The following is a 16,754-nucleotide window of genomic DNA, read 5'->3' on the forward strand; positions in this document are numbered from 1 at the left end:
GCATAATGATTAACTCTGAAGGCTCGACCTCTCTCTCCTTTGAAGCAAGAGTTGGTCTTCAAGTGTTGCTTGAGCTTGTTGGCAAAGGTCAAATCAGTTGCTTTTGGAAAATTTGATTCCTCGTCTAGTAGAGACAACAAACCAATGGGTTTCTACACAAGCAAACATATTCAAAAGATTACTTTAAAGAACATGACAAAAATAATCTTCTCAATTAGATCTAATCACATTAATTACCTTCTCAATTAGATCTAAGCACTCTTGATTGTCAACAAACTCGACCTTAGTCCAATCAATTCCATCTTCTTCATATTCCTGAACAGAAAAAACAATACTTAATGGAGCAGTAACGCAGAAAGTACACAATAAACTATTTAGAGGAAAAGAAAAATTTACCTCTTGTTCAAGTTTGAATAAATGCCGGTTGAAGTGTTGTTGCAATCTCTCATTTGCATAGTTTANTGGACTTAAGGGCAACAACTGACCTCTCCAGCATAATGATTAACTCTGAAGGCTCGACCTCTCTCTCCTTTGAAGCAAGAGTTGGTCTTCAAGTGTTGCTTGAGCTTGTTGGCAAAGGTCAAATCAGTTGCTTTTGGAAAATTTGATTCCTCGTCTAGTAGAGACAACAAACCAATGGGTTTCTACACAAGCAAACATATTCAAAAGATTACTTTAAAGAACATGACAAAAATAATCTTCTCAATTAGATCTAATCACATTAATTACCTTCTCAATTAGATCTAAGCACTCTTGATTGTCAACAAACTCGACCTTAGTCCAATCAATTCCATCTTCTTCATATTCCTGAACAGAGAAAACAATACTTAATGGAGCAGTAACGCAGAAAGTACACAATAAACTATTTAGAGGAAAAGAAAAATTTACCTCTTGTTCAAGTTTGAATAAATGCCGGTTGAAGTGTTGTTGCAATCTCTCATTTGCATAGTTTATACAGAATTGTTCGAAGCTATTATTCTGAAACAAAAGAGAACCAGATCACCATTGCAAGATTCAAAAATAATAGAGAGATTAACAAAATCTAGGGCATGTATGAGTACTACTAACCTTAAACGATTCAAACCCATATATATCAAGGATGCTAATAGATCTTCCCGTACGTGATTTACCGACTTCAAGTGCAATGTTTATTTGCTCAACAAGCCAGCCGAAAAGGTTTGCATAGATAAATTTTGCTATTCCATCCCTCACGTCAGTTGCCTGAAGGTGAAAACAGTACAGCAACTCAAACATCACCTAATGATCGATGTGTATGAAAACAAGAATGATGGAAACATTACCTGCCGCAGCGTCAGTTTTTTAGCAATGCAATCCGTACCAGCTTGAAGTTTACGGGTAGACAAAACCACCATAAGCTCTTCTGACTTGCAGCCCATTAACATAGCAGCATTGGTAACAGCTGTAAGAAAGAACAGCCAAATGATAAGCAAGTATCACCAAGTTACAATTTTAATGAATTAAGACAGTAGATTTTACCTTCATCTGCTACCACCTCCACATGATTTTCATTGTCAGTAACTCGGAACGATACATTCCCTAGCCACAACACTGCAGCAAGCAATGCAAATGCACGCTCTTGATGCTCTTTAGGGATTTGAACAATGTCAAATGCTTCCTGCAGAAATACAGATGCGGTTGTGAGGAATATAGAAAAAACACAAAATCTGACAATGGGAACGCCAATCACTGTAGATGAAAAAACAAAGTACCAGTAGTTTGTGAAATTTCTGAGCATCATCAACACCGTCAATGGTCAAGCAATCACTCTGGCTCAGGTAGGTATACTCACTTGCGGTTTTAAGCTTCAGTCTCTCTACAAATAAAACCATAGAAATAGTAGTTTAGCCACAACAGATACTACAATGCCTGTCAAATAATTAAGATTGCAGTACTGAATCTTGAAAACTTCAGTATGAAATGTTACCTTTTAGAATCGGCGAAGCACCTGCACACAACTCATAAAATATATGGTAGGATCGTTCGCCATTGAACAGCTGAACCACTCTTGACTGGTCAAAGGAGATTACCAATTAGTTACCAAATGGCTAAGTAGTGAAAGTCTGATGAAAAAGCTTGTCAATGGAAACAAAATTACCTTCTCTAGCAGAACTTTGGGCATTCAGCAAGAGTAGTCATACAAAACATGGGAAGAAGACAATAGGAACGAGTGAGTTCCAAATCTAAAAAATATGACAAACAATCATATTAATGCTCAAATCACACTCACAAGTTTCAAGTTTTGCTCCACATATCTTTCCCATTGCACTAAAATGAATTTCGGTGAGTTTACCCTGTGCCAGTTAAAATATAGTGTTAAATTAAAAAAAAAAAAACGAACTTCTAAATCCACAAATATGGTGGTCAAGCAGATCAATTAACACAATTATAATAACTTGACAGAACAGAGAAGGGAAAAAATCGGACAAAAAAAACTTGTGCAAACAACTCACGAATCGGCTAGAGTTAGCATTTCTTGATGTTTTGGCATTCCCAAAAGCTTCGAGTATGCAGGTTGTCTTTAGGATTTCATACTCTACTCCACAGCTACCTCCACCAAGAGCTGCCAAGTACTGCATTGCAAATTTTGCTGTCTCAGTTTTCCCAGCTCCACTTTCTCCACTACAGAACCATAATAATCAATTTGTATCAGTGATCACAGATCAATCTGTAAAAAAGCATTCAGAACTCTACAAAATTCAGAAGGCAACGACTCGTACCTTATAATAATAGACTGATTCTTCTCTTCTGCATTTGGAAATGTTCGAAATGTAAGTGCCAGACTCTCATTTGAAGACCAATTAGGACTTCCCAAATCATGGAAATACGAAAAGGTGTGAAATTAAATTTATCCTCTCACCTCTCATCATTTCATCATAAGCTGCATCAGCCACAGCATAAACATGAGGAGCATCCACAGCCTTCTTCTGATAAGCTGAGATGAAATCATTTCCATAAATCTCGACATTCTTGAACGGGTTGACTGCAATCAGTACTGGCCCTGCTTTACTCTATAGAAAATAAGAAGAATGAAAGTTAGTTAAGACCAAGGCAAAAGAAAGGTGAGAAACTAATCAGAAGAGTTAAAAAAAAAGTTTCAGTAAACTCACATAGATCACATCTTGTGAATATCTGACACGAAGGTTATAAAGAACTGATGGTTCATTTAAATAACTAAGCTGTATAAGGTCTTCAACACCTTCCAAAATATCTGGGTTTGCAGGAAAAAGCTCTTCAGTAGACACTTTCACAACCTTTGATAACACAAAATCAAAGAAACCTGACAGTGAGACCACAGAAACTCTTCAATATCACAGATGGAAAGTGCAACATTCTTACGAAAACTTACATTTGCAGTGGACAACATAACAAGTGACGAATCAGCGGAAGTAGACTGTATCTTCCCCAGTTGCCACTGCCCATTAGCAACCCGACACCAAACTCGAAGCTTCTGCAATACAGTACAAACACAGTAACCACAAGTTCCCAAAAGAATCACCCTTTTGTGTAATCAAAGAAGATAAAAAGCCTCCGCTCTAGATCTCAATTCTTCATACTAAACACAACTGTAACACCTCCAAGCATGTGATCTACCAAGTACAAACATATATATATATATTCCATTTCACATGTTCTTATCAATCTACTGAGCCTCATCATCTCCATATACCTTCTACAAAAACACTCTCCGGTCAGACTTTTCTTATCACAAAGTTAAAACTCTCACTCCTTAGTCACCACTAAAAAATTCATTCCTGATCTCAAACCCTGAGATGATCACTCTCGGAGATAATTCAACTTCAGTAGAAAACAAAAAGAGTTACCTTCTTAATAAAGTACTCAACGTTATTGTTCCACTCAGGTTTATGGTCCTCCGTGTTCTCCACAGGAACAGTACTAACCTTCACACCTACCTCTTCTTCCTTCTCTGCTGCATAAGGAGACTCTGACTTAAGACCAGTCCTCATTTTCTTGCTTCCAAAACTATTCCTCTTAACTCCCAAATCCTTCTCTTTCCTCTTCCCACCTTCCTCTTTCCTTTCCGATTCAGTTTCCGCCGCAGAAGCAACACTCCCGTTCTGATCTTCCATGACAGTAGAAACATTAAACTTGGTAGGAAGCGAACGGCGAGCAGAAGGAAGACGCGCTCTTGAATTAGGACGAGAAGGAAGGGCCGGTGGCATATCTTTAGGAAGACGATCACACTCATCTTTTTGACGAAGAGACTCAAGCATCTCCTCTAACGAGCTTTTCGCTAGTGTGTTGGGCGATGCCGATAACATCATTCCTTGTTTTTTTTTTTTTCCCCAATCACAGACCTCAACAAAATTGAATCCAAAGTTGAGAACTTTCCAAAAAAATCAAAAATCTCCTTCTTGTGGTTGAGTGTCTTAATTGACAAGCATTTTCACGAAATCCAAGCCTTCCATAAACCCTAATTTCTCAATCTCAAATCACAAAGACGCCTCGTTAACCATGCATACTTCCCTCGAAACCAGAGCAGAGCTTCTTGGGACCAAACAAAAAACCTATAAAAAAAAAATGACAAAAGTTTAGAAATTCAGCGAAGAATCTCTCGACATTTTTTTTGTAAACACAATCTCGAGGCTCCTCCTCCTATCTCCAATTCTCATTTACGGATTTGAAAAAGAACAAAAAAAAAATTGAAAATTTCGAATGAACAAAAACTCTTGACTTTAATGGGAAATCAACAAAACCTGATCTTTACACAAACACAGAAACCAATTGAAAAGAAAAGAAAAATAAAACAAAAGAGAAAGAGCGAAACTTACGAGGTCAATGGAAAAGACAAAGACAGAGAGAGACTCTCATTCTCTCTTTCTCTCTCTATTCAGGTTAGTTTTTTTTTGGTTAGAGAGGAGAAAAAACAGATTTTGGTTACCTGAGAAACAAAATTTTTAAAACCCTAAGAGATTTGCTTGCTTCTCCTTCCTGGTTTGTTTCTGAGATGAAAAAAAAATTTGAGGATTTGTTTTCTCCTAAAGGATGCAACTTTTTTGGGAAAGAAGAAGAAGAAGAAGAAGAAGAAGAAGAAAAAAAAGAGTAATGAATAAAATAAAAAATCTCCTCTGTTTCTTCTTCTCCTCTTTTCTCTTCGACCAACAACAACAACAACAAAAAAAAAATTCAAATTTTTTTGTCTTCTTTAATTTGTTCAGACAAAAAAAGGGTCCGAATCTGAATTATATTAATGTCTCAAAATTTTCAAAATTTAATTATATACTCTTATTGTAAATATAACGTTGCTATCATTTGCATCATTAACGTTTATTTCAATGTGTCCCTGTGTTTTAAAAAAGAAAAATACAATTAAGGTACTGAATCTTTTTGAAAAGAAACATTAAAATCCACTTTATCATAAATTGTAGAAATGTTACAAATTACAAAACAAGAGAAAATTTAACATCTGTAATATTTAATATTATTTCTTTTTACGATATAGTAGAAATTTGGAAATGTAGAAATGTTATCATTTCATTTTTTTTTAGTTATTCTAATTATTATCAAAGAACATTAACTATTTTTTTCCTTATTTTGTTTTTTTTAAAAAGAAACTAACATTTAGATAGCTTTTTAGTTTTAATTTATTTTGTAGTTAGTAAAAAATAAAAATAAAAACCATTCATTTCTCTGTTGTTTTCATTGTTCCTCTATAGGTTGATCAGTTGATGATATAGATAGACAAACCATCTAACCAATAATGAACTAAGGTGGGTTGTTAAGAAAACGATTAACTTAATTTAAAACAATAATCAACTAATTATATAATGACCGGAAAAAAATGTATCGTGGTTCTTGTGTCTGCTTAATTAATCTATTTTATTTTCCGATTACTAATCTCCTGATTTTGCTAATAATAATCATGAGCTTTATGTTAATATGTGTCTCCACTTACTTTGTATTATATTCCAAAAGCCGTTATTATAACTTTTAATTTTTTTTTTGTCAACAACGTTCAAACAAATTAGCTCCAAGGTTATTTAAAATTTGAAGAAAACAAATGCACTAATTTTAGTGAACATGAATAGACGTTTGTTGCGTTTGACAAAAAAAAAAGAATAGACGTTTGTTGCTTTAAAATTAAAATAGATCCACACAAATGGACAAAAGTCAGAAGTATTTGTGTTTTTTTTTTTCTTTTTTCTTTTTGAGTAGTTGTGTAGAACGTGACACGTTGGAGGAGGGAAGAATGGTCGTTAAATGCTTTGGTTGATCAGAACTTGACGATCATATCATACCACTCAATTCAAGGCGCTCACGTTAGCAAACTCTTGAAGTGATGAAGTCTCAACTCCAACTAGTAACTACCAACCCTTTCGATTCCTCTCCACAAACTTTCTTACCCGTTTCTTGGTAGTATAGCCAAGTAGGGTTTGGGCAATGATATTCGTTATCCGTCTTCTATGATCTGTTGTTATCCAATTCGTATTTTGTCTCGAAAAGTGATTAATATAAAGACTATCATAATTTTATTATTAATGAATAAGAATCGGATATGACGGATATATATTATTTCGGTATCATTTTTCCAAATCAAACAAAGATATTAAAACTTTATTCATATTTTATACTTCGATATTTCACAATATCAATTTTAAAATAGAAATAAAGATACACGTTTATGCACGACCGAAAAACTTATTGCTATGTGAAAATCCATCAGTCTCACTATATTTACCAATCTTGCGTCGAAATATAACGGCTCCATCATTCTTTACTTCGACGACCGCCGAATAAAGACCGTCTAAATCTCAAATTCAACAGTACAAATATATAATAATACTATATAAATCTTATGAGAGGGCCTGATACACGAATTTTTCACATTGTGTTTTTTTGTTCCTTAAGTAAACGTGGCTTCCGCTAATCTAGCAAATAAAAAAGAGCACTTAATTAGCCAAAAAGCGTAAGAACGAGTCAACAATCCGGCTGAACAAATAAGGTGTCGCAGTCTTTTCCCCTTTGGAGCTTAAAAATGTTACGAACCATCAATAACAATAACACATTAATTAATGTTTCAGACAATTATTTTTTCATTAACTGGTCCGTTCACCCTTTTAATTTGATCATGCCATGAATTTTTTGTTTTAATGTGCTTGACATTTAAAACCAAACTATAGTAGGAGTGGTAGTAATGATTTCCTTTAACAGAAAACAGGCAGAGTGCCAAATTAATTTTGTAGCGACAGAATTTAAAAACATTTATAGCTTCTAATTTAGATATATTTTTATGGAAAAATCCTTTATGGAACTGTGAAATACATGATCCGGAAACAAATTAGAATGTTGATACTTGTGGTCGCACAAAATAACAACACCATATAGCTAGTCGGAGCATATTTTAAGTATTCTGATCCATTTTCTCTAGACGTACTTTAATTTAATTGCTGTTAAGTAGATGTCGATCCACCAATAAAAGTAGAGATAATATTGATCGTTGTTATATTTTAACCAGACAACTTCAAGTCAAAATATAGTAACCAAAAGAAAAGATACGTCTAGTTGAAAATCAATTTAGGACCTACACCCACGTACGTGTAGGATGCTAACTAGCTACACTAAGACTATTTGATTTTTTTTTTATAAATTTCTTGTAAATGATTGGTTATCCAAAAGTTCAACATTTCATGTATCATAAACTTTTATTCCGCTTGGTGAGTGAGTCTATTCACTCTAATCAAACACATATGTAGACTATAGTATAGTTGATTGTTAATACACTATTTAAGTGAAAATTAACAATTTAACAATGATTAGTTCACGTCAACACTTGCCGATCTCCACGTAGTGTACAAACCAATAACCATAGCTCCAAAGTCCAACTAGTAATATAAAATTATCTCGGCGCGTGTAATAATTATATACACACACCCGTAAGTATATTGTAATAATATCATTTTCCCTTTTAGAAACACAGTTAACGTTAAACACACACACACACGACACAAGAAAACCCCTGCAGATTCATAATAATAGAAAAAGAACAATTGAAAGTATAGTTTTCACGTATATCTGATTTTTGGGGCTGAGAGAAAAATACAGAAGAAAAAAACATACTCTTCTGTTTTACAAGAATTGACGTAATTATATGAGTCTGTTAATCTGTCCACGTAAATCAATTTATGTATTATGTCACATTTGTTTCAGAGATCAAATGTATATAGACGTGTTTATAAAGTGAATTCTTGAAATACTAGACTACTAATATTATGATGATGGTTTTCTTTAGTTCTGAGTTAAAGTAGACCACTTTAGATGTTTGCGGTCCAATTCATAAATAATGAGATGTGTTCGCTTAAGGTACGTAATTAATAATTTACATAACACTCGTGATTTTCAATGTGGCATGTTACATGATGATGTACTTATAGTATTTTCGTAGTCGAAACACATTAAATCTCAGTCTGGTGTATGCATTTAATAGTTATATTGATTTATACCAGCAACAACAACCTTCATATATAAACGGGCAATTGGGTTACCACCACTTCACTTAACTTATTGTTTTTTGTATATGATAATTGTTTTCATTTGCACTTTTTTTTTCAAGAATTTATTACTCCGAAAATTTCTAAACCACAACATTTGTTACCAACTCTCGATGGCAACGAGTCGATAAACACGTCTTTTTATAATTGCATTTCGATATTTTATACGAGACAAGTAAAACTAAAGTCCTTTAACTAAAAAAGGTCAACTTTAAAAATTTATTTGTCAACTTCTACCCCGCCAAAAATCTATGTAATCCTAATTACTTTAGGGATTAGTTAGACTTAAGGGCCATAGATAATACAAAATTATTAGCGAATATAAAACTGTTTTTATCTTCTAACATTGTAAGATTTCTCTGGTTCTAACCTTCTAACTATAGACAATATTTTACTTTTTGCTCATTCTCCTTAATAAATCTCGACATGCGATGCGACGAGTTAATTGCCTAGCAGCATTGAGCATGATGGAGAGAAGGTGTGAGAACAATACCTTAATTTAATAATGTTTCTGACATGTGCACAAGGGAATGTCCTCATTTACACTCATGTCTCTTCATGTCTATCCCAATCTTTTTGTCCTAAAGTATCTGACATTCTTCTTCACTTTTCTTTCTCATAAAACAACTGCTTCTTTATTCTTGTTTTGTTGTCGTTTGTGTGCTTGTGTTCGAAGTATGAGGGGACGTAACTCCTCTAATTATTAAGTACTTTTGTTTTAAAACAAAGTCTTGATTGTTTGTTTGTATTTGTAATTTTTTGTAGTTACGTCCATTGAGAAAAATGGTTGGTTCGACAATTTCAATCCTATATATCAGATCAGATTAGAAAGTAATTTAAAAACCATTTAACTACTACGAAATTCATATGACTGATCGATTGCATTGTTAATTGTGATTAGAGTTTCTTCTAAGAGTATAAGTATAGATTAGAAAACAGAGTCTAAGTAAACTCTATATGTTAGTAACGTAAGATTAAAGAATTTACTAGTGTGTGTCCCGTACGTGTATAACACTTCAGACAGATTCAAGCTCGTCAGGTATGTAATACTATATTATTCGCCTACCATGGTGGTCTTCAACGTATTTCTCGAGAGAGTGGGTATACAAATAAATATATCCCCCAAACTTTGAAACATATATATAATTTCTCTGAATGGTTTTGTATTGAATGATATTTCTATTTGTTGTGACGTCACACGTTTTATTGCTTTAATAAATTTTGCCAAACGCAAAACCCCAAATTGCCCACTATTTTATGTTCCTTGCTATATTTCCCCTTACCGCTCCCATGCATATTTCACAATACAAAAGTGAAAAGTTACAGGATAATCGAATAATTGGTTCGTGCATCAATGCATGTATAGTTAAATATGTTATATGTATGATTAAGTCGACTAGATTGAAGAATGTATGAACATCAGGACATGTAAATATGAATTAACGTCTTAGAAATTGATATATTATGCTTAAACAAAAAAAAAAGTGATCTACTATGCTAAAACACCAAGCGACCAAAAATGTTTGAGACGATCAGAAATGTTTCTAATAAGAAGATCAATTATTTCAAAGAATGAATTTATTCCAATGTAAGATCATGTTCTAAATGGAAACTCTGAATTAAGTTATACGCATCATATGCTCATTATAAAATTGGTGTATCTATAATTATGATCACATGCTACATGTGAGTTCAAGATTATAAACGTTGTTTCTAATAGTAGCTAGGTTGATAATAANAAAAAAAAAAAAAAAAAAAAAAAAAAAAAAGAATATCGTTTGATCTTAAGATCAAATGAATCACAATTATTGAAACTTTGTGAATGGAAGCGACGTTTGAATAAGGAACAAACATGTAAATATAATGTATACCGCTCCATTTATATAAAATTAAAAAGATTGGATAAGTCTTCCTCAAATCCATGCATATCTATCTTAAAAAACAAAATTGTCCCCACGAATTGGTGTCGACCACAACTTTTGATTTTAATACTTATGATATGAGTGTGATATGGCTACAAAGTATAAACCTAAAGTGGCCCAAAGTGTCTTTTTGATTTATAAAATTGGTTTTGTTGGAAAGTTTGGTAAAATCAGCTAAATATAAGATGACAATTGTGTTTATTATTATGCTTTAAAAACTTCACACTACTACTCACTAGCTAGCCCACTCATTGCGCGACGTGATTATCAACTACAAATCGTAAAGATTAATATCTATACGCGTTTTGTAATTGCTAGTTGTTTGTTTAGTAATTTAATGAGCTGCTAAACATAATAATCAAGCTTTAACCCCATAATCAATTTTAAAATGTAATTATGATGCAAGCTTTCTCGAGTACTGATGGCACAACACGTTATTGGTTGGTGCGTATGGAGTTGATCCGATCTACTATATACAAATTTGGTCTACAAGATTTGAAAACTACATGCTTCTATTGGGTACGTACTAAGAACTGCTGTTGAGTATTATTATTACTTCCTAATTCCTACCATACCACCAATTTGGTGACTTTTGTTGTAAGAAAAAGAAAAAAAAAAAGTGAGGGCAGAGGGATAAATAGTATAATGGGCCTGGTGGCTAAAAAGATAAAGCCCATTAATATATATCATAGTAAGCGAAAGTTAGAAAAAGACTGAAGCGACGAGAGAGGACCGTTAAACGACGACGGAGGCTTATCTGGGAAGCGGGGGAGAGCCATGAATCTGAGTGTGAACCGATGCATCACCGGTGGTTTCGTCGGTGGATTCTCCAGCTGTAGACTCAATCATGGTGGTGGTGAGTTTTTTTTTCCTTTTGAAGTTAAGATTCAATCAAAACTTAGAAGGACGGTAAAGTAATCTGGGTTTTTTATAATTTGGGAATATGATTGAAGATGATGTATCGTTCTTCGTTGTTTGTATCAGCGTTTGGGATTTTTCTGAGGTTTGAATTCGGATGGTGATGAGAATATGAATAATCACACAAGTCTTGTTGTCATTTCAGCTACCACATGTTATGTTAATCTTCTTCGTCGTCTTCGTGTTCTCTTTGTAATTTGATTAGGAACAGTTTTGTTTAAAGTCAGTAATTTTGAGCTATTGAGTCATTACTGAGTTTGTTTTCCCTGTGGGCTTACAGAGAAAAAGTGGGTTCGTGCTGCCAAGAAGAACTATGAGCTTCAGAGAGAGAGAAGTTTAGTGTCTGATGCCGTTTCTTTACAGAAGAAAGAGATCACAAGTATTAAACTTGCGATGCTTAGTACTGGTTTAGGAGGTAACGTGTAATCTCTTAATCTTTGATCATTAAAAGTACTTTAGTAGAAAGCACTTTTAATGATGCTGGTATTGAATCATCTGATGATGAGCACCTTAATTTTGTCTTGGTTTTTCAGTGGCAAACTTGGTAACTGTTAGCTCAGCTAAAGCTGCCGACTTGCAGATGATTGTCTTGGTAAGGTGTTATCACAGATTGTTTTCATACTTCTGTGATCTCTTCATTGGTTTCTGTTAGTGGAGGCTAGTTCATTTATCTTCCTCATCTTAACCTGAATAGTTTATTGAGAATATCGAAAGTAGTGTTTTTTTTAAGTCTTCTCCTTGGACCTTGTTTAGGGGTTAGACTTCAGTAACTATGTTTGGAACGAATTTGTGCCTATGCTTTTTCTGCCTTGAGAAACTTCTACTTTCGACCTTTATCTATTAACTATTTGCTTGTAAAATCAGATACTAATTTCCCCTTAAGACAGGATCAAGCCACTTCCCTTTACATCTTGGCTGAAGGAAGCCTTGGAGACTCGGTTGGAAACTTCTTGTATTCAGCTAACCAACAGGCTAACGAAGCTGTTCAAGATCAGCTATCAGCTCTCAGTGTCACAAGGTTTCTTTCTCGTGTTCTCTCTCAATGCACATGTTTCCGAGATTTTGACCATTGAGTCTTCTGGCTCTTCTACTAATTTATCACTTTTGTAGTTTGGCAGTAATATTTGGGGCAGGCCTTGTGACAAGTTTGTCTCCATGTACACTCAGTGTTCTGCCTTTGACACTTGGTTATATTGGTATGATAACTTATTTCAAGATTTTGCATTTCTCACACAGTTTGTTTTAGAATCTTAGTTTGATGTTCTAATTCTTTACTCACCTGTCCTTCATATGGCTGTGACATATAGGTGCATTTGGGTCTGGCAAGAGTAGAGGTCAGGTTAGTCACTCTTCCGATCAGATTTCTAGATAAAAGCTGTCGCATTAGGAGTTGGTTGGCTCATTGTTGTCGTAGTATAACAAAATGTAAAATAAGTTAAAGTGGAGTTCTCTTAAAAAAATCAAAGCCCCCTCAAAGGAACAGTGACTCAGTCCCAACTTAAATGCATCATGCTTCATTCACAATGATAGTAGTTTTTAGTGACCTTCAGTTCTCCATGCATTTAGGTTATTGGAGATACAGTTGCTTTTGCGTTGGGATTAGCAACTACCTTAGCACTTCTTGGGATAGTAGCTTCTTTCGCCGGAAAAGCCTATGGACAAATAGGACAAGGATTACCAGTAGCTGCATCCGGTCTGGCTATTGTAATGGGTCTCAATCTCCTTGAGGTAATTCTGTTACATTCAATATCCTTTTCGTATTGCATCAATTGGAATGGCCATGTCTAACACAATGTATCTCCTCTCTTCTTACAGATAATTGAACTTCAGCTTCCATCTTTCTTTAACAACTTTGATCCTCGTGCAGCAGCAGCAAACTTCCCATCTAGTAAACCTCCTTAGATATCATACCATCCAATACTTTTTCTCTGCGGTTTCTTATACTTTTGAAACCAAATGTTGTGTTAGGTGTACAAGCGTATCTAGCTGGTCTCACATTCGCACTTGCTGCCTCACCTTGTAGTACTCCAGTTCTAGCCACCCTTCTTGGCTATGTGGCTACTTCCAGGGTAATTCCGTTTTTTCTCCTTCCATTTAAAATGTTATTACCTCAAGCATGAATACGAGATAGCTACTTAACTTTTCGCCTTTGTTGACATAAAATTTAACCTATACAACAGGATCCAGTGATTGGTGGAAGCTTACTCTTAACCTATACAACAGGTTACGTTGCTCCACTCATCGTCGCTGCTTCTTTTGCCGGAGCTTTACAGGTAATTTATCTTTATTCGCCAAATGGTGAAATGCAAATTTCTTAGTTAATGTTCTTATAGTAGTAATGTGATGTTACTCTTTATCTCGAATTTCTTCAGAGCTTACTTTCGTTGCGAAAGGTCTCTGCATGGATCAATCCCATAAGGTAATGTTAAAGTAAAGGCATTGTACAGCTATAAATGAATCATAGTCTAATTCACTTAATTCGGTTCCATTTTCTATATGTTGTTTGCTCACAGTGGTTCTCTTCTACTTGGAGGAGGTTTGTATACTTTCTTGGATAGGCTATTTCCTGCTGCTACTATGGTCATGTAAGTATATAAAAAAAAAACATTACTCAATTCTACCAAAAGAAGTGTTTGTAACAAAGTATATAAAGTATTGTGTATAATGTAATATTACAATGATTAGGAAAACAATAGATTCGATCACTACACTAGTCACTACTGTTCACATTTCATTTTCGACGCCAAGAAACATTAACAATCACATAAATAACACATTTTTTGCATCATTTTTGAAATTTTGTTCCCTCGACCGAAAATCATAAACCCCTAAAGAAGGAAGTCAAGTCAACTTTTGCGACTGTGCCGTCATTTTCTCCTTCACCGACGACACGACAGCTAAACCAGAAAAAAAAAAAAACAAAAAACAAAAAATTTACAAACGAGTCCCTCCATTTACCATTTCGTTGTATTTAGCCAAAGACTCTAGTCTTTGCAATCTCATCTCTTCGTTAAACTTCTTGATAAACGCTTCCACGCGCCGATTCAACTCCTCCTGCCCCGGCGACGGCTCGCGTTTCAACAACAACGTCTTCTCCTCCGCGGAAGGAGCATCATTAACGTCGTTTAAATTATCGGACTTGGTCATCTTCTCCTTCTTCTTCTTCTTCTTATTCTCCTCCTCCGGTGAGCTTTGTTTCGCCGCGTGACCTCGTTCTTGCCACGTGTCGGATTTAGTCAGGTGCTTCGTTAACGGCGTCGAACGTCCTTCCGTTATCTTCTTCCACGTCGTCTCCAGCGTGTCTTCCCTCTTCAGTGGCTTTGTCACTCCCAACGCCACCGCAGACTTTTTATTTCCACCTTCAAAAAAAGAAAAAATAAACATTAATTTACGACTTTACCCTTACCGGAGCTTTAAACCCGAAATTTCAATTATACCTTCAGAACCAGATTTAATCGGTTTTTGCTGGTTAAATCTCGGCGGTTTTCTCGAACTATGCTTCGGAATCGAAATCTCCGGCGAATCTTTCTTCGGTTTTAGCTTCTCCGGTTCCGGTTCCGGCGAATCGCTACTCGGTTTTGACATCTCCGTATGCTGAATCTCACGAACAACTTCTGGGAACTTCAGATTATCTTCTCCAACCGCCCGATAAACCGGGGAATCATCGGTTTTCTCAACAAATCCGGTATAACCAGAAACAACATGATCAACCACGTTTAAATAACCGGTATCGATATCAGAACTAGAAGGTACCTGAACCGGTACCAGTACCACCGGCGTCACAACTTCCGCGATCTCATCTACGGAGGAGGAGGATGGTTTATAATGAGTGAGCTTAGAAGTAGCGACGATGGAGACGATGATACAGTTGATAACCAAGTAAAGATACGATGGTTTCAAGAGGAAGACAGTGTTATCGTATACGATCGGAAAGGAAGAAACCACGAAATGTGAAACGGGAGGAACGGTGAAAATCACAGCCGCCGCGATAGATAAAACGCCGGCGATGACGACGGTGGCTGTAGATTTAAAGGAAGAGTTAGGGAGAAGAAGAGGCATTGAATTGAACTTGGCTTCGGGAATTTCAAAATTGTGTGTTGAGTTCGGTGGTTTGGTTCTTATCTACAAAACAAAAAAAATAAAATAAATAGCTTTGTGAGAGATGTGTATTTATATAGAGAATTTTAAAAAATGTGGTCAGTGTTGTATGGGCCTTTAAAACAGAATCATAAATGGGCCCATTATGATGATGGAGGCTTACATATGAATGACACGTGGTGTGTTTGGGGTTTTGATGCTTCTGTTCTAAGTTTGATGTATAATAATGTAAATAAAATAAATAAATGAAGCTTGCCTAACATTTGCAACAATATTTTTTTGATGACAATAGAAAGAAGTACTAATATTTTATGCATTGAGAGATACGAGAATCTACCACGTACGTTACCAAGTCGTACCGTTGATTTTTTGCATTTTTAATGATTTCAAGGTGTTTACTAGAATTTATATGGTTTTGAATGAGATTATACACAGAATTTTCATTTGATATTATCAAACTTCTTTGTTTAACCCTCAAAATCATTCAACTTTTTTAAGTTACAGTCATTGTTTTAGGAAAAGAAACAAATAAAAAAGATGTAGTTACTGTTGAGCTAAGATTTGTAGGTAGTGTAGGCCAAATTTTCATTGACATTGTAAAAAATTAATAGTTGAAAATTCAGAGTGAGGATGCGAATTATGATGTATGTGAATAATGGTTTAGATAAGGACATGCGCAGATCTTAAATGAAAAATAATTGAGCTGGAAGTATTAGCATACGTAAACATCATTCTCAAATTCCAAACGTTCAATTTTGTTTGCAATATCAGTGCTTATATTAATAGTAGATTTTGATTTGACAATTCAAACTCATGAAAGATATGTATCGCATTACGGGTCAAGAAGCACATCAAAACTCTACCGACCATTTTGGATTTTTGTGATTTCTTCTATTCTTTTTTAGTTCTTATGCATAAAATACTGTCTTTATCCTCTATATGGTGTAGAACTTCTTTAACTTCAAACTTCTGCCCTAAGGTCGGTACAAGCCCGACATGGTATTTTTCTTTTAATATCCAAATAAGTAAGGTTAAAGTCCACCGTGGTTTCATGTGTTGTATAGTTTATGTTTGTATTAGATCAAAGACGATAGACGTGTAAAAGAAAACAAAAATACAAGAAAATATAGTATCAACAAATATAATGTATAACTTTGCTATCAAGCGAGGATTTCAGGAAATGTTATTTACAATTATTTGTTAGTTAATACCGATGATTACAAACAATATTGCGTCTTGTAGATTTTATCTGTAGTTTACAATTACAAAAAAAAAAAAAAAAAAAAAT

The 16,754-nt window shown here is 34.7% G+C and overlaps 3 protein-coding genes across 3 annotated transcripts in view; 1 reads left to right on the forward strand and 2 right to left on the reverse strand.

Moving 5' to 3' along the window:
* Positions 1–5,100, reverse strand: part of LOC104761452 (myosin-2-like) — an 8,396-nt gene extending 3,296 nt beyond the window's left edge. Inside the window, exons 1-17 of the mRNA XM_010484535.2 lie at positions 4,812–5,100; positions 3,843–4,547; positions 3,368–3,469; positions 3,129–3,272; positions 2,879–3,029; positions 2,739–2,766; positions 2,472–2,640; positions 2,249–2,312; positions 2,117–2,130; positions 1,946–2,030; positions 1,731–1,834; positions 1,498–1,636; positions 1,302–1,420; positions 1,069–1,221; positions 889–978; positions 730–807; positions 486–644 (exon numbers count right to left, since the gene is read on the reverse strand). Coding sequence (XP_010482837.1) covers positions 486–644; positions 730–807; positions 889–978; positions 1,069–1,221; positions 1,302–1,420; positions 1,498–1,636; positions 1,731–1,834; positions 1,946–2,030; positions 2,117–2,130; positions 2,249–2,312; positions 2,472–2,640; positions 2,739–2,766; positions 2,879–3,029; positions 3,129–3,272; positions 3,368–3,469; positions 3,843–4,304 — 2,061 coding nt within the window. The 5' untranslated portion in view covers positions 4,305–4,547; positions 4,812–5,100. The remainder of the gene's footprint in view (positions 1–485; positions 645–729; positions 808–888; positions 979–1,068; positions 1,222–1,301; positions 1,421–1,497; positions 1,637–1,730; positions 1,835–1,945; positions 2,031–2,116; positions 2,131–2,248; positions 2,313–2,471; positions 2,641–2,738; positions 2,767–2,878; positions 3,030–3,128; positions 3,273–3,367; positions 3,470–3,842; positions 4,548–4,811) is intronic.
* On the forward strand, positions 11,155–13,965 carry LOC104761454 (cytochrome c-type biogenesis ccda-like chloroplastic protein). The gene is made up of 12 exons (XM_010484537.2): positions 11,155–11,306; positions 11,649–11,783; positions 11,902–11,960; positions 12,256–12,386; positions 12,479–12,564; positions 12,676–12,707; positions 12,935–13,096; positions 13,184–13,256; positions 13,337–13,437; positions 13,549–13,641; positions 13,741–13,787; positions 13,882–13,965. The coding sequence occupies exons 1-12, from the start codon at positions 11,228–11,230 to the stop codon at positions 13,955–13,957; spliced, it is 1,074 nt and encodes a 357-aa protein (XP_010482839.1). The 5' UTR covers positions 11,155–11,227; the 3' UTR covers positions 13,958–13,965.
* LOC104761455 lies at positions 14,001–15,548 on the reverse strand. The gene is made up of 2 exons (XM_010484539.2): positions 14,806–15,548; positions 14,001–14,727 (listed from the first exon to the last, which is right to left on the reverse strand). Exons 1-2 carry the CDS (start codon positions 15,425–15,427, stop codon positions 14,303–14,305), a joined length of 1,047 nt encoding a protein of 348 aa, XP_010482841.1. The 5' UTR covers positions 15,428–15,548; the 3' UTR covers positions 14,001–14,302.

The sequence above is a fragment of the Camelina sativa genome, chromosome 18 (genome assembly GCF_000633955.1).
Source record: "Camelina sativa cultivar DH55 chromosome 18, Cs, whole genome shotgun sequence".
NCBI lineage: Eukaryota > Viridiplantae > Streptophyta > Magnoliopsida > Brassicales > Brassicaceae > Camelina > Camelina sativa.